This window comes from Parus major, chromosome 1 (assembly GCF_001522545.3).
Source record: "Parus major isolate Abel chromosome 1, Parus_major1.1, whole genome shotgun sequence".
NCBI lineage: Eukaryota > Metazoa > Chordata > Aves > Passeriformes > Paridae > Parus > Parus major.
In genome coordinates, this window is record NC_031768.1 from 18,780,899 (window position 1) to 18,801,419 (window position 20,521).

Below are 20,521 nucleotides of genomic sequence, written 5' to 3' on the forward strand. Positions count from 1 at the left end.
TCTAGATTTTTTTTGCTTACAAGGAAATATTTATTTTTTCAGAAGAACAGAAATTCCGCTTAAACAGACTGAGAATGCTTTGTATTTTTATCTCTTGGTTTGTTTAAGGAGCTGAAAAATCAGTCTGAGGCTCAGCCAGAGCAGTTACAGATACTTTGCAAGCTGCAAAAGTTCATCCCTCTCCAGGACAGGCTGAAACACATCTCAGCAAGGCAGAGTGGGAGTATGCAGTTACTGACAAGCACTTCCCTGGAACTCACTAAGCTGACTTGGAAACATGCCTCATTTCCATTGCTTGGCTAAGGATTTGTTCAGCATGCCCTGAAGAGTGTGACAAAGTGCCTTCATACCCATGAGCTGCTGCCAGGCTGATCCTGAGGACTGCGTTGAATTTCACTGCTCTGCAGTAGGGACCCTCCTGCCAACAACAGGCATATTTGAGCAGTGCACCGAGTGTGACCTCTTGCTTTCAAGCAGGCATGGCTCTGATGCTGGCAGGGGGCCAGATGAGTGCAGTGTAGGGCCAGTTTGCTGATTCATATCAGCCACACATCTTCCCACACCACTGAAATCCTCAGCTGACCTGTAATCAATGCAAAGAAGGATAGATCCATTGCTAATGCTGTAACTCAGTCTAGCTTTTATGATACTGAAATCTTACCAAGTAGTGATGCACTGCAGGATGGGTCTATATAACTAATCAAAAGCAGAGCTCACACCTTAAATTTCCAAGCTGAAAACAAATGAGTATCTAAATGTAATGGTAACAAAAAAGACTAACAATATATCAAATTATCCATTGTAATATGCTGTCTGTTGTTTTGCTAGGACCTGTTACAGTATTCCTGCTTAAACTGAAAACACAAATGTTAGCTGGATGTGAGCATGCAGGCAGTTACTGGAGAGAACGAGCAGATTATGGGTGTCCTCTCTTTTGATTCAACGTACCAAACCACTGTACATGCATAAGAAATACACTTGAGTTCTGCTTTAGACTTTGGGCAGCTACTACCACACCATTTCCATTCTAAATGTTCATTTCTTTTGTTTGTCTTTTCTCATCTCTTTCCCAGAACACATGGTTGTCTCCAGAACAAATTCTCCCTGCTAAAGATCTGCAATGTGTTAGAACTTATTCCTCCAGACAAAACAATCTGTGTAATAATTTCTGCATTATAAAAACAGGCCAACTACTAAAAGTTGGTAAAGATCAAAGTACTCATTTGTTATTTGCTCTGTAGTCTGCTGGGAGAATGAAAATGAAATACTATTGATGCCTTAGAAGGACAGTGAAAACTCTTATTGCCTAGGAAATAAAAGTTTACATTGAAACTTTGTGGATACCAACCCTGTGCATGTGAAGTATCATCCCGTTTTAAAACAAGCCAATTTTATATATTTTTTTTATTTTATTTTAAATGGTGGGGACTCTTCCTGGGATATAGGAACGATGAACACCAAGAAAGCAACCAAAAAACAGTCTTACAACTGTTTGTGTCCTCATGTTGCTTGCCCACGTTTGTCCAACTGGAGGTGCCTTGATTTTACGTGACAAGCTTTGTGATGCACTTGTGAGATGGCAGCTGAGCCCCCCTCCCCCAAATTTCAGACAGGGACCGCTGTTGCAGTTAATAGATGTAAAACACCCATGAGTAGTGCATCACCTGAGGAAGCTGACCTCCCAACAGAAGATTCTCTCTCTGCTTGAGAGATGGGAAAAATCTGATTGTTCCAACAAACATTTCTGAATTGCAAATGAGGCTTTGAATAAAACAGACACATCTAGCCGTTTATTTCTTTATTTATTATTTGTGCTTAGACCATTGACATTTAAAACTTGAGAATGAAATCCACTTGGTATTTGCATAAAAGTGTTTTACATTAATATAAACTTAGCTTTATATTTTGGGGAGGAGAGTAAAGGTAGGAAGGCACAATGCTTTGGCATCCTGTACAGTAGCTCACAGGTCAGTCACATGCAGATTTAGTCACTGCCATGGTTGGCACTGGTGTGACTTGGGTCCAGTGTTCTCCTATGCTTAGAGTGCTTTGTGAGTACATCCTAGCTCTGTACATCACACTACAGAGGTGGACATCTGCCTTGCCCAAAAGCCACAGATGAGCAGCAGTTCAACTCCTTTGTGTTCCTGTGTTGCTGGGGACACTGTTTATAGTGAGCAGGGACTGGGACTCGCCAGGACCCACATCCCCAGCATGCTGTCACAGCCGTGGCACCGACGTCAGGATCAGCTCAGCTGCTGCTGCACAGAGCACTTCGCTGCTCCTGGAGTGACAGTCAAAAGTGAGACAATATGTAGGGAGTCTCCTCCAGGGATTTTTCATGTGCTTCTTTTTATGCTGATATTGGTAAGGCCTAGTATTAATCTGCTTGCAAGTCTGGATGAGAGAAATTCAGTGCAGCTTCACCAAGCACAGTACAGCCCTGCTACACCGAATGACTCTCGAGAGGCATCGTGTTGCAAGTGTGGACTGGCTGGTACAAGTTATGTCTTGGGAAGGCCCAGGAGTCTCCAAAGGAAAAATCCACCCATCTGGAATCACTTGAATGAGAGCCCATGATTTCTAAATCCCTAAGAGCCAGATCCTACAGTCTGCACATACCCAAAAGTATGATTAACATTGACAGGGGAAACGGCTGCATCAAACAATCTTGAAATGAGAGCTTACTTGTGTTAAATACAGATTCAATTCCAAGTTTAAAGCAGCAGTCAAGTTTTTAATTGCTCCTTTCAGCTGTGGTTTTATAAAAAGTAGAAAATAGCTGCACAAGTGTTGGTTAACTTAGAAAAGTCTGCTCTGAAAGGACATTTTGCAAAATGTTCAGAATAATAAAAGAGAAACATTTTTGCATTGTGCCAGAAAAATTCTAAGTTCGCAAAAAGAAGTCTGGCTCCAAGCTGGAACACCAAAATAGAAACTAAAGATAGTGCTACAAATATAGTCTCAGAAATTGGTTCACATAATTTGGTTATCCTCTAAGTAAAGAGAGAAATTATTTAAGATTTCTGATTTAAAAATGTTTTGAAATATCTCACTAGTATTGCAGGCTATCTTCATTAATGTAAAAGCCAGGACACATGTTTTGTTAGCATACACACCTTTATACAGTAAAAAGTGCATGAAAAGATTATTATAATGTAGTTCTAGGGCTTTGCAGTAAAGTGAGAGAAATTTCTGTGCAAATTCCTAGGTCAATCAATTTTTCTTTCAGGGAGTAAAAAGGAACAAAACATCTTAGAATAATTGAGATGGCTTTTCAGAACCTTTTCTGTTTTATAGGAACTGCTATTTTCTGGATGAAACAAATAACTTTTATATGCCACAACCTGTTAAAATAACATCTTCAACAATGAACACACTTGATTGGAAAATTGCAAATAAATAAATGTATGTGAGTGTGCTGAACATAAGAGGCTCATCTGTTGAGAAAAAGTGGAGTAATTTTTATATAGTTGCAGTAGGAGCAGCTTCACTTTGAACAAAATGGGTTGAATTTTGAATACAAAATGGGTATTTTTTTGACATAATGCTGCATCCTAAAGCAAGCTTTGTTTTAGAAAAATGAGAAGTAAAAGCTTGCACTGCAAAGAACAGCACAGAGGACAAGAGGACATGACATAAACAAAATAAAGACACACACACAAGCTGAGCTTCTCTTACCCACTACCTAACAGAGGTATTTAGAGATGTTGGAAGCACCTTCATTCAGAATAAATTAGAAGGAACACTGGGATATTTGGAAATCTGTGGGCTGAATCATCATCTTTAAAGGAAACACTGAACTTGCCAAGGGCCCTGGCAAACTACACAGAACAACAGGAGGTAAAATCCAGCAGACATAAAAGCAAAGGAGCACACCTGGAAGGTAAACCACGAGTGTATCTAGGAGAGCTCCAAAGAGCTTCTACTCAGGGCACTGCCACTGACTGCCCCGGGAACTCCTAGTCAACAACAACAGAGAAAACAAACAAACAAACCCCCCCAAAAATCCCAGAAATGAAAGAAGTAATTCCAGATTCCAGGACAAAGTAGAAACTCCAATAGGAAACAACACAGGGAACAAATATATGCCACCCTCAATGATTTGATCTGTAAAATCTATGCATTTCTACAATTTATGTCTCAGTATTGACTGTCCTTAACATGACACACAAAGTCTTACAGACTCTGCTTTTTCCTTACTGCTTGAAAGAGGCCTCCAAATAGATTATTTCCCCTAATTTACTGTTGACTATGTTTTCTCCTGCCTCCTGTGGCTCTGTATTTACAATTTCCAATACTGATATATTAATTTGCCAAACTCATCTTTCCACATATCAACTAAATTTCTGCTTCCACCATGAGCTCCTAGAGCATGATAAGTTCAGGCAGTCATTGTGAAGCCTTGGCACAGCACAATGTGATTTTCTGTACTGCTCCCACCAGCCCTCAGCCACAGTTCACCCAACTCTCCCAGCAGCACCAACTGTTCCAGCACCATTTGGAACTCCACAAGCCCAGCTGTCACAAGGAACAGGGGTGATGAATTACCCCCTTCCTCCTGCCAAAGCCTCTGCAGCAAGCATGGCAAAGAGAAGGAGGGAAAGCAGGGAATCTAAAGCCAGCCCCAAACTTCACCCCTTTTCTGGTGCTCTGTGTCAGTACTAGTGTGTGGGGTGGGTGCATTTCCTACTTCACCAAATCCTTAGAATGGAGACCATAGGTGAAAGTTATTAAGTATTGAAAACTTTTCTATCCTTACCTATCTCAGAGGGCTCACTCCTCCTCACTGACCCACCCAGGTGCTGCTGACTCTTTGCCTCTAGTCCTTGTCTCTTTTCAAGGGGTGCAGCAACAGAGAGGAGAACGTCAGGTAAATGGTGCTCTCTGAAGTTTCCTAAGTCAGTCCAGCTTTCACCATGATGCCTGAAATTGCTCTCCTTTTCACAGTGGTATCTCTCCCGCAGATTGGGATGGGGGAACGGGGAAGATGGGGGCAGAAGGGAAGATGACAAATCAGAAGATTAGGTCCTTTGATTGCTGTGCATAAAATAATTAATAATGACACTATAAACCTGTGGTGCAACTTCACAGGCATTAAAATAGGAATACATCAGTTAATTTAACTGCCAGTAGTCTTAAGCAGAGCGAACTCACAGATGCAGCATCTACAACTAACATTTCAAAGCTTTCAGTTCCTGCTTGACAGGGCCCAATACTTGCATCACTAGTTTCTACATCAAAAAGGCACACATGCTCAAGGCAACAATCCCATCTCAAGAAAGTCACTTCTGCATTTTGAAAGCGAATTAAGACATGTTTTATTTCCTGTGGCTTGCCAGGTTAAGCCACAGAGTAAGCCATCTTACCAGGAGACATCTGTCAAGTAATTTTTATCTCCTACCACAGCCAAATCTTTCAATACACAGGGCATGCTGTGATACTCTCCTAGGCAACACAAGCTACAGCAACACGTAGGTTTACCTTTTCTGGTCCTCTACCCCTGGAAGATATTAACCAGGCTATAACAAAAAATTCCCAGACTTAGGAAAGCTGAGTAGCATTGTACTTTTCTTACACTCAGCAGTAAACATCTCAGCCATCTTCACATGTTTCTCAGTTCCAGCATTTCTGGCAGGAGCTTCAGAGAACAAGGTTCGAGACTGAAGCTGCAGAACACCAGGGTGGGGGAAAAAAAAAATAACACAAAAAGGAAGAGTTTCTTTGTTTCCATGCTCTCCAGAAACTGCTCATTTAGGGGCTGTTGGCTGGGGAGATCAGGAGAAGCAAAAGTGTGCTGTGTATCCAAGGCCAGCAGTTCTGATGCTGTGAACCAGGGGTAAGCAGGTGACCCAAGGTCTAGTTCTCAGCTTCTCCATTTGGGGAAGCACTTTGTGTTAACAGCTTCCTCATACAAGAGGCAGGTAAAGGATGTACTTACTCATTCCTCCCCATCTGATGGGGAACAACTGAAATTATTATTATATTAATTATTAATGTTATTATTATATTCATACCTCTGTGCAACATAGGCTCGTGAACAACTTGTGCTATTCTCAGCAGCGCAACAGTGTTGTAATGTGCTAAGGGTTTGTTTTCAATGCTTTGAGCAAAGACAAAAAGCCCCAAACAAATCAAACAGGTTTTTAAATACTTTTTATATACTTTTTAAATACTTTTGTTGCTAACAAAAGTAAAAAAAAAATTGTTTTAACACATGGGTAAATTGTATTGTTCTCTAATAATACTGAAAGATTCAATTTCACTTCATTTGCAGGCAATCAAAATATTTAAAACAAAATGCATGGTAGGAAATGGTGTGTATCAGGTATCACCCACTGTCCTCTCAGAAAGCATTTGCAACTATATTCCTGTCATACAATGAAATACTTTGTGGCTGTGTGGTTTTCTGTTGTTGTGAGGCTTTTTAAAAGCATGATAAGGCACAAGAAGAAAAGTATTTTTTAAGGTACTTCCTTGGGCTCCATAGTTCTGTAATCAGTTCCATAAAATGCCCTCAAGCTTGGTGGGTCAGCATCACTGACAGCCTCGTCAACTTCACCTGCTGGGCTCCTTTTTCTGCTCATATATTGGCCCACGGAGCACCTGCAGCAATACTGATGCACATAATTTACCTTCTGCAGCCAAACCTCATTGAGTTACTCTGCCCAAAGCTTTTCCACTGGTCAATACCACACACTAAGCTACAAAGCTGCATCTTCTTTTCCTCAATGGGAAAGTAAGTGACAGGCTGGGTACCCTCAAAGTCACTTGTTTTGCCCTTGAATAACAACAAATTTTTATGCTGCTCCTGGAAAAATTTCATGATCTTACAGGTCACTCATTTCTCCCAGCAACTCCATGTAATGGTAGTGATATTTCCTGTTATCCACAAATACTCAGTAACAAGGTCACATATCTCGCTTGGCAGACTGCTGGTGAGGGAGAAAGGACAAGGAAAATTACACAGGAAAGGAAAACTAAATGCTTCTCCCAATCCAATACCACTCCAAGTCCACTTAGTCACACCAAGTGCAGCAAGACGCCTGCAAGCCCTGAGCAAAGGCACCCACAGAGATTTCCCCACCTCAGGGTGACCTTATTTTATTATCACCAGTGCAGAGCTGCTAACATTTGTAATCCCAGCACCTCTGTTAAGTACTTGTGTAATTGTCACTCCAAAGCTAAAAGCTGGAGAAAAAAATATCTTTTCCCTTAGCACTGCACAGATCATCCCAGGAACATGAACACAGTAGGAAACTATCTGCCTGCCCTGGTGGTATTTCTTTGTTCTGAACACCATCAATGACATTTCACTGTTACAAAGTGAAAAAAAAAAGAAAACAACTAAGCAGCCCCACCAACCAATATCAGCATACTTTACTGCCCATTACCTTGATGTAACCTCATATTTGGGGGTAATAGAGGGCATTTATGGACACTGAGTATCAGCAATGCAGATGGTGCTTATATCTGCACCCAGTGTAAGCAATGTAGCTGTTTTTAAACAGCCACTCCTAACTTCAGGTCATTAGAAATGTCATTTGAAGTGGCAAGTGGAATCTTCTACACCTGCTGCTGTAGGTTCAGAAAAAATGCTCATATTGCACGGTTCAGAAAATAAAAAAAAATTTGGAAACTGAATACGATCCATCTTTGAATGAAAAAAAAAACAACTACCTAAGTTTTGTGGAAATGATTTAATGGACACAAATGTTTGCAATTAAAAAATTTAAAGAAAACACTTTGGTGTTTTTATGTAAACATTCCCCTGCTGCCTTGGAAATACTGACACAGCAACAGTGCACTGAGACATTGCAGAAAATAAAGTATTCCTTAAAGTCAAGGAAGAGCTACAACCACCAAAAAAGGCAAAAGTACTTACTGAATTATTTCAAGTTTACAAATAGTAAGATATTGTAAACATGTTTCTGCTATTTAAATCTCTGCTGCTCTTTAGCTGATTGGCCAGTAAACTGCTAAACTACACCAATGCCAAGTGGTTGTGATGAGAATTCCCAGGTGAAGGAAAAAAAAATGCTGGACCCAGATTTTATAGATCAAAATGCCCTTTACTGTGTTGGCATGAGGCATGCTAAACTTCATGATAGGGCATAAACCAAACCTGTGTACCAAAACAAGAGGGGAAAATAAGATCTTTATAGTTTCTCCAGCCAAGTTTTCAGAGATGTAATCTCTCCATGGGAAGAGTTACCAAAAACACTCCCACAGACACTATCAATTGTTGCAGTCCCTGTTAAGCCTATCACCTGAAAAGAAGTTTGGTAACTTCACTAGGCAACATTTCCACCAACACCAAGGCTGTTAGAACCGAGTCACATCGCTTCCCTCAATGGTTACAACAGTCTCTGGGGTTTTTGGGTTTGATTTTACCAGAAAAAATGCTGCCAATGTCACTGTCTTCTCAAAACCACACAAACCTTGCAGGTAGCTGAGGAGCCTCCTGTGTGTTTTCCACCCAGCCACACTTAAAGACACATTCTGACTTCATGCATGTCTGCCCACACAACTGGGCAAAAGGCTCCATATATACAGAGTGGCTGATCAGACACTGCCCTCAGAACACGTCTGCTGTACTCACCAGATTTTTATAAAGAAGATAACCAAGCTGGTAAGATGATTTGAGACAGCAGAAGATGGGAAAGCAATGTTTGAGGCTTAAATTGGAAGTCACACTGAGTAACTGAGAAGATCTCATTAGAGACTGGAAGTAATTTTGCTCAGCTGCAGATGCAACAGGCTACCTCATATGCAAAACATTCTGATCTTTAAAGACACATCCATGTACTAATAAGGCCAGAAGAGTAGCAACAGCCTTGTCGTTTCAGATGCTTGGAATACCTCAAACTGAACTGCTGTACACAGGTGGAAGTTAGAAATCCCATTTATTTGACTCTACTTCTGCAACAGCTCAACTCTGAACGCCCCCAGCACATCAGCTTACTTAAAGAATTACGTATTTTTATCTTAGTCTTATCCCTATGTTGCAACTTGTTTTGTGCTGTCAGAATCGCACTGCACTACTTTTGATTTGTTCTTTGCAATAACAATGCATATCAATCCAGCACATGAAAAAGCATACCTGTGGGAGAAAAAAGCTATCCTGCTAGATATCCCAAAGAATAAACTTATTTGAAATTACTCCTCAAAAGTATGCTCCTTAATTCTACTTAACTGAGGGAAAACTGTTTTTTCATGAGTTGCCCATCCTCCCAAACAAATCAAGTCTCACACACTTCATAAATATTCCTAACTGGAAATTCCATCAGTCTTAGTGAAAAGCTCTGCCTTGTACCTTTGTACAAATGCCCAAAATCTTTTGAGCAAAGCATAAGAAAGTGCAATTACACCAAAGACATCCTCCCACACTACGAAACAGCACTTAGAGAAACAGTAGTTACAGAAAAATAACTTCTGTGTATTGCTGGTTTCCACTGCAGATTAGTTACCCCAAGAGTAACAGGATCATGGTTCAGTCCCAAGCCTCTCTCCAAGTGTGTGCTCCATCCTCACACAGCATGTATTTATAGTTATCCCCAGTGTCAAGGACAGAGGCAAACCCATGCAGTAACTTAACTGCTGAAATTTGAAGAAACCCCTTGAAGTCCAACATTTTCATAAGAAACTAGTGTAGAAGGAAATTTCCTGCAGAATCTTACAGCACAGTGTGGTGGGTTTAGAGCACACAGCAATGAGAGGCAAAGCATACATGCAACAGTAAACCCTAAACCAAAGATGCACAAGTACCACAGTGAAATTGCAGGGTGGCTCAAAGAGAGTGAGGAACTAAAACAGCAAAGGGAGGAGGTCCCACATGTTTCCAAAACATTGCTGCCAGTAAAGTGAAACACAATTTCATTATGAAAGCAGGCAGCAACATTAAAGCAGACACTGACACTGGAGAGCAAGGTAGAGCTCTGGCAATTCTCTACAGCAGACATGGAAGATAGGGTGGTCTAACCCAGAAACAGTAGCAACCAGGAGACTAGGAGGTGACAGAGTGCCGGGAAGGGCACCAGACTGTATGAAAGCTGGAGAGAGTAACAAACAAACCCAAAACATTCTTGGCAGAAGGACCCAGCAAAGAACATTAGGAAGTGTTTTAGACTCCAGCTGGCCATGCTGCTCCCGAAGAGGATGCAAAAACCAAAACTGTTGCTGCTTTGCTGCTCTGAGTCTCTAGGTTAAGACTCAACAGTTGTACAATTTATCAGGGAAACAGATGAGACCAGTTTTTGCTCACCCTTCCTCACTCCACATCCACCTCTTCCCAGACCTCTCCCCAAATCCTGCCACTATTACAGCACTTGCTCCGGCAGAGATGCCTGCAGTGATGCAGCAGCCATGTGGTTCATGTAGCAATGATGGTAACAAACACAGCACAGCCCAGTGAGTAACCAACTTGTGATTTCTTAAAACAGGAGGGCAAGAGAAAAATGGCATGAATGATCTGATGATTGAGCTTAAGCCCCTTCTTGAAAACAAAAAGTATTTTTGTAACATGCGCAAAAGTGCTCTATATTCTACTGTACCAAGCGCAGGAATCGCAGCATTCACTAGATCAGTTTCAGTTTGGAGGCCATTAAGATACGGGTATTTTAGTACTGAAGCTATTTCATTTTCAAGGCCTGATTTGTTCTATCACTGTCTCAAAAACTGGCAGATGAATAAGCTACAACAATTACAGCTACATTATGAAGTCTTTATACAAAGTATTGGAAGAAAATTCCAAAGGCCAATTTATTTTCACTTGTTAGTTAAAATTCAGTTGTAAATCGTGTAAAAAGTCAAATGATAGAAAAAAAGGAAATACAAAATAGAAGTGGCAATACAAGAACAAGGGAGGAAAAAACCCGATAAGATTAAGAATAGCATTTAAATATAAAAATTTATTTAGGTGAAGTCACAAACAGTTTGATATCAATTTACAAACACTTTATGTTATGCATATTATTGGAAATATTGAGAAAGGGAGAGGAGATAATGGCAGCTTTTTCCTGAAACAACTAAAGGCAAACCCTTACCACCATGCGCATTACTGGATCATATTATTACCCTGACCATACCCCTTACTATGTGATGAAAAAGGAGAAGAAAACAAAATACTGAGATGCAGAATGAAAACCACGAATCAGTGAAAAAGATTTTCATGAACACCAGACGATAAAGGTCTAGTCTGATGGTCAGGATTTTAAGTATTCTACTAGGATAAAAACAGAATTATAACTTAGGTAAATCATTATAACTGACGAAGAATTTTGTAATGCACTATTGGGCTATCCAGCAATGACAGCAATGGTTAATGCAGAACAATGGAGAGAGGACACTGAGCCTCACAGAATAATTCTGCTGACAACCTGAGTTATTATCCCGAGTGTATGATATACTTTTTTGAGTCAAATACACATTTATGTTGCAGATACTCCCAATGAAATGGCAAAAGTAACAGCTCTAACAAGACAAATTATGATTTATTTTTTTTTAAACAAATATAATACATAGGGTTTTGAAGTGTCCGGTTGTAATCTGCAAAGATCCAGGATTGCACACAAGTTTGGTCAAATGAGAAGGTTTGATCTGTGCATTAAATTGGCTTTTACTTTCAAAGTAGTATTTTAGGGCAGGATTCTCCTCCAGGAGAGTGTTCCTGACCTCATTCACCCAGTGTTCAATTTATTCACCTTCCTGAATCTTTGCCCTCTTTGGATAGTCTGTGACAAGTGCTGCGCTGCAGGAATTCCTGTTTTCCAGCAAACTGGCTTGCTCTGCAGGTTTGTAGTCCATTGTTACAATTGCTGATTGGGTAAAATGAATTTCCTACGTCTTCTCTAGCACAGCTTGCAACGCAACAGAAGCAGAGGTAAAAGAATGCACTAGAATACCAGAGCTCCACTTAAACACCAACGGAGTCAGGCTGTTGGCACCAATAAGAAATTCTGTATTTAACAAATCTGCAAATATTTAAGATCCAAAGTTATTCAGTTTTATAAATAAACTCACCCACTTAGTCTGACTTCCATCCCAACTGGTCCTCTGTTTTCATGGAGTCTGGGGAAAAAAAGAGAATTGTCTGAAGTTATACATACAGACAAATTTGCAGGAATCTCAGCTATCCTACACATCCACCAATTATCACACTCAAACTAAAACTATGGTTTCTCACTTTATCTTTCCATGTAGAAAGTTAAAGCTCTTCACCAGTGCCTTACAAAGGACAGCTATCTTCAGACACAACACTTTGTATACTTCATTTTTCATGTTTAACCATTTGAGGAAATGCAGAATTAGAGAAACTAATGATGGACTAAACTAAATGATGCTGAAATTCAAGGAATCTTGGACTAAAAAGGGGAATGAAATCCACTCAGCCTGCCTAACTCTATCCCTCAAAACTACAAGAACAGAATCAGTTCAAACCAACAATCTGTGAAAAAAGGTTTTTGTAAAACACCTTCTCTTCCTCTTGACAGCATGAATGTGGAAAAGCTTAGGTTCTGTCCAAAGTCTTAAGCTCATAAAAGGCTCTTCTCTCCCACTTTAATTCTCCAGTTCTTTCGCCCAAGTGTGACATCACATCTTATTTTGCTGCAGTAGTTTTACACAACATAAACAGAGCCTGCAAGGAGCTGGGGAGATATGGGGAAACACACAGGTCGCCTCCAAGAAAATATTTCCTTGCTGCAACCTTGGCAATGATAAACTCATGCTTTAGCCTAGGCCTCAGCTACATCTGACAGCTAGTCAAACCATCATTTCATTTAAAGACATGTATAAACAGCTATAAGAGACTATATGCTACCAATTAAAAACAGCTTAATAACAGAAAGGTGGCTGAAAACACAATTAATTGCTCAAGTCTTTTTCATTGTGCTCCTAAAGTACTACTCATTTTACAAACATTAAACTTTTGGTATTTTGTAACAGTTAAATATGTTTATTTTTTTCTTTATACACTTTCTGGGGAAAAAAAATACAGCAAAGCCACTGATAAAAATCAACTAGGAAATTTCCATTAAATCAAAGGGGATCGAGTCCCCTGGTGCCTCAGCAGACAACCGAGCAAAGCTCAGCACTGACAGACCAGATGCTGTGGGAGAAGTTACAAGAATGGTTAACATGACAAGCTGAAGGTCCCTGTCTCAGATGACATGAAAGCTATAAGCCATTGCCCATCTGGTACTCACATTAGATCTGTAGAAAAACAAGAACTAAGCTGTTTACCTTGAGAATGGAAAAATGTAAACAGATATATCAGAAAGAGTTGCAGAACACAGAGCATCAACCACAGAAGGTGCAAGGCCAACAGGCCCGAGTTTATCTCTTACTGTGTGGTGTTTGCTCCCTTTCTTTGTCACAGGTTGGCCTACAGAAGTTACTTTTGATAGGTACCAAAGGCAAGACTTGTGTGACACACCAAGCACTTTCAGATGCCTTGAAAAGGGACCAGGCTAACATGAGTCAAAGAACTTAGCCCCTCTATGTGGGTAATCCCAGGGAAGCACAGCATCTGATAAATTAGAAAAAAATCTTATGGAAGGTAAAGGTTTTTTCTATAGTTGTAAAAAAAATAAAAATTGGTTAGAAACAAACAGCCAATATAACAAAATCTCTCATTCAGCTGGCATGAAACAGCATTCAGCATTTTCTGCGCTGAGGATTTGGCAGACTGCAGTCACCAGTGTAAGAGAAGGAGCACAACCCCTAATAGAGACAGGCAAGCCCTTTGTAGCTGTGGAGCTGTGTCATGCCTCAGGCAGGAGAAAGGGAGGCCTGCTGCACCCACCACAAGCTGTACCAATTCATATAGTGATGCCTATACTGAAAGCAAAACAAGTTCACAAGATCCTCCCTATTTCTCCTAATTGCACTCATGTTTTCCCACAAAACAGGCTTAACTTGTGAATTAAATCTAGTGAGCCCCAAAACAGGCTTAATCTTCAAATCACGGGGAATTTGCACACGGTGGCCATTCTCATTGAAGTTTATCTTTATTCATATCAATTTTCTGCCATCCCACACTGCCTGCAACTGCCCACATGCTCCCATAGTAACAGGAGAGTCTGTACTCTTTGCCTTACATACAGGTAACTGTATTGCTGAGAAAGTTGATTTTTTTTAAGACAACTCAGAGGAAAACAACAAAACCACAGAACATCTTTCTTCTAAAGTCTTCAGGAAAATGCAAAACTATACCAGAAGAAGGAATTAGCGGGGTTCCTATTTTCTGGTGGCCGGAGCAATAAATGCTCAAACATTTGCTCAGAGCATCCATCCACGTGTACACCTCTCACGGTGGCCAGCTGGGCACCCATGATAGCATGTCCCTATGGTCAGCACGAGCAAAGGGTCAGTGCCACGAGAAGAGAGCTGCCGACCAAGACCAGGGCACCCCCTTTCTCCTCTTCCCGTCCGAGGAAGCACCATGCCCAGCCAGCGGAGCAGAGAAACACGCGGCCATCGGCCCATCACACCTGGCTTTTCTCCTCCTGCTTGGGGCTCTGGCCCGGCGGTGGCGGCTGGGCCGGCGAGGCCTGTGTCTCGCTCTCAGCACGCGGGCGCCTGGGGACAAGCGACTTGAGGGGCGCCATCCACTTCATCCACAGGTCCAAGTCGACGTCGCCCCAGGGCAGAGAAGGGTTCTTGGCCGCCCGCCGCCGAAAGTCCTCATCGTAGTTCATCCAGGACGTGCCCCCGTAGGTGGCGTGCAGCTTGCGGATGGTGTCCAGGTACTTGAACATGGCTCCGCAGCGCGCCGGGTGCTTCTCGCACAGCACGCTGGCGTACACCAGGAAGGCCGAGACCCACTGGTCCAGCGTGTCCCCCGGGCGCGGGCCGTGCTCGGGGGCCAGCTCTGTGTGGAGCAAGGAAAAGAGGTCAATGAACTCCCCCCGCCAGATCCGCTCCTTGGTGGCCTTGGCCAGCTTGTAGCCCAGCGGCCGCCGCAGCCCCACGTAGGGGGTGGCCGCCGCCTCGGCCTCGCCCTGCCCCGCCGCCGCCGCCGGAGCCGGGGCCGGGGCCGGGGCCGGGGCCGGAACCGGAGCCGGGGCCCCGGCCGCGCCGCTCGCCGCTGCCGCCTCGGCGCAGGGGCTGGCGGCCGCCGCCGCCGCCCCCAGCGCGGCCTGGCGCTCCAGCCAGCGCGGGTTCACGTAGACGGTCCGCAGGCGCGGCGCGGCCCCGGCCGCCGCCGCCCGCGCCGAGCCCTCGGCGCCGGGCTGAAGGCGCAGCACGGCCAGGGCGGCGGGCGCGCCGGCGGGAAGGTCGCTGCCATCCCGCCGCGGGGCCGGCTGGGCCGCCGCCGGCACCTGCAGCAGCGAGGGCGCCGCCCAGGGCGGGGAGCCGCCTCTAGGCCCGGCCGCCGCCGCCAGCGCCTCTAGGCCCGGGAGGCCGAGCCGCGAGCCGGGCGCCACCGCGCCGAGCACCCATCGGGTCTCGGCGATCCCGGTGCGGTCCCGGGGGCTCCGCGACCTCCCCTCCTCGCGGCGACCGGCGAGCGCCGTCCCCAGCGTCAGCGGGGCCGCGACTCCGGCCCGGCGGCGGCGGCGGCTCCGCCGCCTCCCACGTGGCATCGGCACGGCGGCTGCGGGCGGCGCGCGCGGCGGGGGGCGGGGCCGCGCGGGGCGGGGCCAGAGCCCGGATCCCCGCCCCGGAGCCGCCCCCGCCGTTCCGCGATCCCCGGGACCTTCCGTGGGTCTGTGGCGCTGGGATGCCCGGTGGGAGCACGGAGAGACTAAATAGTCTCGCTCTCCCTCCCTCAAAAGGTAACCCCCGGTACCGGTGTATATATATGCGTGATCTCTCTTTATGTGTATATCTGAACGTACACATGTTTATACGTATATACACACATATACAAATATGTACACCGTGTTTAGCTATATATACGATAGGCTATACAATGTATTTCCACGCTGAATATATTACTTCTGTCAGGATATGTAGTAGGCACTGCGATGCCATTACTATTGCTTCGCCACAGCAAACATTTTGAGGAGTAATGCTATTACATCACTTCTCCCTTCTAGTATAAATTAGCTTAATTTTCTCTTTACAGAAAATATTTCTTGGGGGTTTTTTGTGGTTTTTTTTTTTTTGTTTCTTTGTGTTTTTTAATTTAATTTAATTTTTTGTTTTGTTTTGTTTTGCATGCTGTCACACAGATTCAGCTTTCCTAGCTAAGCCCTGAGTAGGTCACCAGCTGGGTGATGGTTGAACCCCCCTGGAGCCAAAGCTGGGTGCTGGCTCCTTGTGTCATGCACCCCACTGCTCAGCAGCTTCCACAAACACTTCTGTAGCACTCTCTCTTCTGGAGAAGCATCCTTGAGTGCTGTACTTAAATGTCTATAAATCAATTCCACTGCAATAAAGACAAAAGCTCTGTAAAAATAATAGCAGTTCTTTAATTTTCACAGAATGACTGGATGAGATGCATTTTAGATAAAAGTCTTTTTGTCCAAAAAAATCATATCCCAGGAATGACAAAGTTAGAAAATGTTCTGTAAGAAAAAAGTAAGGTTAAAGAGTAGCTTTGTGGGTTTTTTTTATTTTTTAATGCTTAATCAATTCTAAAGAAATAATTAAAGTAACAAGAAGTTACTATTTTCCAAAACATCCTTATTTTCAGGGATTTTTCAGAAATCCTAACAAAATAGGCTTTATTTAATTTTTGAGATGAATACACCCTCATTTTGATAAAAAATTATTGTTATACAATTCAACCAAAACAAGTGTCAGTATCTTCTTAAACTGAAAATTTCAGTTTAATGGGGCATTAATAAAACCAGACATTATTAAAATAATAGAAAGATCATATTTTCTCTAAAACTTACCCATGTAACACACTTGTTATTAAGTCAGGTGATAGGCATTTACACAAAGTCTCTGAAAATTTTCTGAAGGTTAAGGTTTTCTTGACTTTGATTCAAAACTAGTTTTTGTTCAGAACCAGAAAGTGATTCAAGTTGGAGGGAAGCTCGAGAGGTCTGAAGTCCAACCTTCTTGTCACAGAAGGGCAAAAACTAAACTAAGACAAGATTGTTTAGTTCTTTCTTCAGTTAGATCTTGAAAACCGTAAGTGATATAGATTCCACAACCTCTTCCAGTACTGATGAGTACCCTTGGTTAATCCACTCACCTTTTTCTCCTCTATGTGCCCTGAAATGGCTTCCAAGAGAACTTGCTTTTGTGATTTTCCTGAAGTGAAGAGACCAGCCTGCAGCAGCCTGGGTAGTCCTTGCTCTTTTTGAAGACAGGCGGAAGTTTTAGCCTCTTCCAAGCCATTAGGTACTTCTCCAAATTTTGATGGCCTTTCAAACATAAAAAGTGGACTTTCAGTGACATCGTCCATCTCTTTGAGCATCCTCAGATTCATCCATGCTGGCTCCTGAGACTTGCATGGGCTGTGACTCCTCAAGAAAAGATCCATGACTTGGTCCTTTTCCCCTATTTACAGGTTTTCTCACCTTGAGGCATGAAGCCTGGAAGACTGTTAGCGAAGGTCAAGCCAACGAAGGCGTAAGTAGAATAATGAAATCATGTTGTGCCACTTCTACAGATTTCTATATACCTCCAAGGACAGTGACTCCACCACTTCCTTCCAGTGTTTTGCCTCAGAAAAGAAGGGCTAGCAATATCAGATCAGCTAGTATTATCTCGTAGATATGACTGCCCAACCAGTATCTGGTGGCTGTAAGTTATCCTTAAAATTTGGGAATTAGGACTGTGTTTTTGTCCCATGCTTGTACCATGCCCACTAGAGCTCAAGGCTATTTCAGGGTGATGCTGCCAGGTCTCACAGTAATGCAGTTCATAGTGATGATGGACAGAAACTTCAAAAATAATCAATATGTGCTTTTATTTCTGTTTCCCCTGAAAGATGCAGACAGAAGCTAAGACCAGTAGTGAAGCTGTCTACATGAAGCATCTCTATACATATGCTGCATTTGCTCTTTGAATTCCAGCTGTCATCCTCCAGGTATCTGTCTCATAAAAGCTATGATTTTTCATGAGGACTTTCATGAAGAAAACCAGCTGGGAAGTAAGTAATACCTGGGCTGAGGCAGGTGGAAATAAGAATGCTTTGCCTCCATTTAGTGTTGCTACTCATAAGCTGACGTATGCTCCTAACTATGCACTTATCTGATTGTTTCAGTCTCCTCTCACAGGCTGTGTGTGCAGTGTGTAAGGATCTGAATTGGAAACTTGGAGGTTTGCCTGCTGGCAATCAGCTGTGCCCAAGAGTATCAGCCCTTCAAAGTGGGCAGTGCACCTCAGAGTGGCGGGAACTGTTTCTGGTGAATTTTGGAGGCAAATGTGACTGTCCTCTTGCCTCCTCATGTGATGAGTTCCTTACCGCTCTGAATTCCCCTCTCTGCTTTTTCCTCATGTCTTCCTGTCCCTTTCTGTTCCCATGATATGTTTGTAGAGGACAAAAAAAGCAAATACTTGGAGCCACATGTATGTATAGTTGTATTGCAGATGTGTCTCTCAACCAAATTGCTAGAATGGGCATAGAACGGCAGAAACAAATGCAGATTTTTTTTTATGCTTCAGACCTTCTTTTTAGTCTCAAGCATGAGACCTTATTGAAGGCATTAATGAGGAGGCAAAATGAAATGAAGCTTTAAACAGAAACAGCTGCAACCTTAGCTGTGGAGGAACATGGAATTAGGCAATAGGACAGTTTATTAAAATAAGAGGGGAAAGCTACTTTGCAGACAAAAGAAAAAAGAAAAAAAATCCCGTTTGCAAACATTACCTAAAACCAAGAACACTTCCCTTTGAAAGTGGGTGTACTTGTGTACTGTTGATCTTTATGAACCTTAAACAGAGACACAGAAGAGACAACTGTCTACTGTACTGATGAAACCAGAAAGTGCTGCTGTGGAGCATTTACCTGCATTGCATCCAGGACCCCAGAGAGAACAACACAACCCTGCACTAGGGTTTGAGGAGAAAATGCAGCATGAGGAGAAAATAACCCTTGTGTCATGCTGAAGCACTTTTTTTTTTTTAATTTTCTTTCCCCCTCCCCCCAAAAAAAACCCAGTCTTTTTCTAGAGAAATTTTCTAAGAGCTGACTGCAATGGTTTTGAGGAGACTGGAAGGTTTGTGGAGCTGGTGGGTTTTCAAGTCAAAAGAAGAGTGCTTAGGCCCCATGGAATCAGCAGTCTAACTGTGAGTTCATCTGAAACTGGAGAGGTTTGCCACTTGCACAGGAGTTGTCCTTGGGCATCTTCCACTTACTGCCACAAATAAAAGTAAGTCAGGAAGAAAAACAGGATTTGGTGTTGAGTGTTTTGCTTTCCAACTCAAAAAATGTAGTGTTCATTGACACAATAGCAACAAACCCAAACCCACCAATGAAGTTAAAGGTTAGTTAACAAAGTTTAAACACCAAGAAAAAGATGGTGTTGGGGATCCAGAAAGAACCTGACAAGCATCGCTGCTGAACTACCCCAGTGAGGGGAGAAGGACTCAATATTCCCCACTGGGAGAAGAGGCAGAAGTCAGATTCTGCAGCTGAGGGGATGCTTTTTTCACTCCAGGTGAGGAAAGAGCTGGTTGCCTTCATGGGGCTGCATGGTATTGTCCTTCTCTGTGTATTCTTTACAATTCTTTACAATTTTGTGAAGAATTGTAATTTTTTTTTTACAATTCTTTTACAATTTCTTTACAATTTTTTCTCAAGTTTCTTCTGTCTCTCTGCTAAATGTTTCCTCACCTATGCTTGGAGTGGGAACAGAGAAAGTCTCAATGGAAGATAAAGATGTTCAGTTACTTGTCCTGAGGAGGCTTAGCTCCACTGGTCCTACTCCCTTCTCTTTCTGTGGCCGTGAGGTACTCGGCAGAAGAGTTACAGGTCTCGGTGACCCACGCTGCCTGTGGGGCTCACGTCCATGTGCCCTCAAAGTATATGTTTCAGAGGATGTGTAAGAGAGACGTGGGCCAGAACACAGTTGCAAGTCGAGCTCCGTTGAAGACTCTATCCCGTGTGCTGTATCTTGTTTATTGCTGTGAGTTTTTCCTGGAGACATCATCTCTGTCCGACACAGCCGGGGCGAACGGAGGGTCCGTAAGCAGCAGCCGGGGCCGGAGTGGGACGCGGCGCGGGGCTCAGAAAGGTCAGACCGAGGCATTGCTGCACCTCGGGAACGATCTTCCCGGAAAACAGCTGTCCGCCGCTGCCCGATCCCTCCGCGAAACGCAGCTGCACCGTCCCAGCCCGGCGGGGCTGCCTCCCCCGCGCCCCGACGTGGGCGTCCCGCGGCCGCACCGAGGTGCAGGCGACACCGGGCGCGGCTCTTCCCGCCCCGTGCGGGGAGGCAGGCGGGCCCGCCACCGCAGGACCCGACGGGCGGTGTGTGTGTGGGGCGGCCCGCGACTCCCCTGCGCATCGCGGCCGAGGGGGGAGTGACTCTGGCAGCTTGCGGCGAGCCCAGATAAAAGCTCCGCTGCTGCCGTTTTCCCTCCCCTTTTCTCTCGTAACTTTTTTTTTTTTTTT

The 20,521-nt window shown here is 43.5% G+C and overlaps 1 protein-coding gene and 1 long non-coding RNA gene across 5 annotated transcripts; one reads left to right on the top strand and one right to left on the bottom strand.

The window, feature by feature from the left end:
- Positions 1-1,783: 1,783 nt before the first annotated feature.
- On the bottom strand, positions 1,784-15,588 carry LOC107208608 (skin secretory protein xP2-like). 4 transcript variants are annotated; one of them, XR_004496384.1, is made up of 4 exons: positions 14,493-15,588; positions 12,022-12,069; positions 4,763-5,669; positions 1,784-2,284 (listed from the first exon to the last, which is right to left on the bottom strand). XR_004496384.1 is itself a non-coding variant. In XM_019007467.1 (3 exons), the coding sequence occupies exons 1-2, from the start codon at positions 15,585-15,587 to the stop codon at positions 12,061-12,063; spliced, it is 1,104 nt and encodes a 367-aa protein (XP_018863012.1). In that variant the 5' UTR covers position 15,588; the 3' UTR covers positions 1,784-2,284; positions 12,022-12,060. The 4 variants fall into 4 exon arrangements, 3 of the variants coding, with proteins under 3 accessions (XP_018863012.1, XP_033368599.1, XP_015492623.1); XM_019007467.1 differs by lacking the exon at positions 4,763-5,669; XM_033512708.1 differs by lacking the exon at positions 1,784-2,284 and having other exon boundaries at positions 3,825-5,669.
- Positions 15,589-15,670: 82 nt separating this feature from the next.
- On the top strand, positions 15,671-19,936 carry LOC107206919. The gene is made up of 4 exons (XR_001522553.3): positions 15,671-15,779; positions 17,471-17,532; positions 17,894-17,992; positions 19,067-19,936. It is a non-coding gene; the product is annotated as an uncharacterized LOC107206919 (long non-coding RNA).
- The last annotated feature ends 585 nt before the right edge of the window (positions 19,937-20,521 follow it).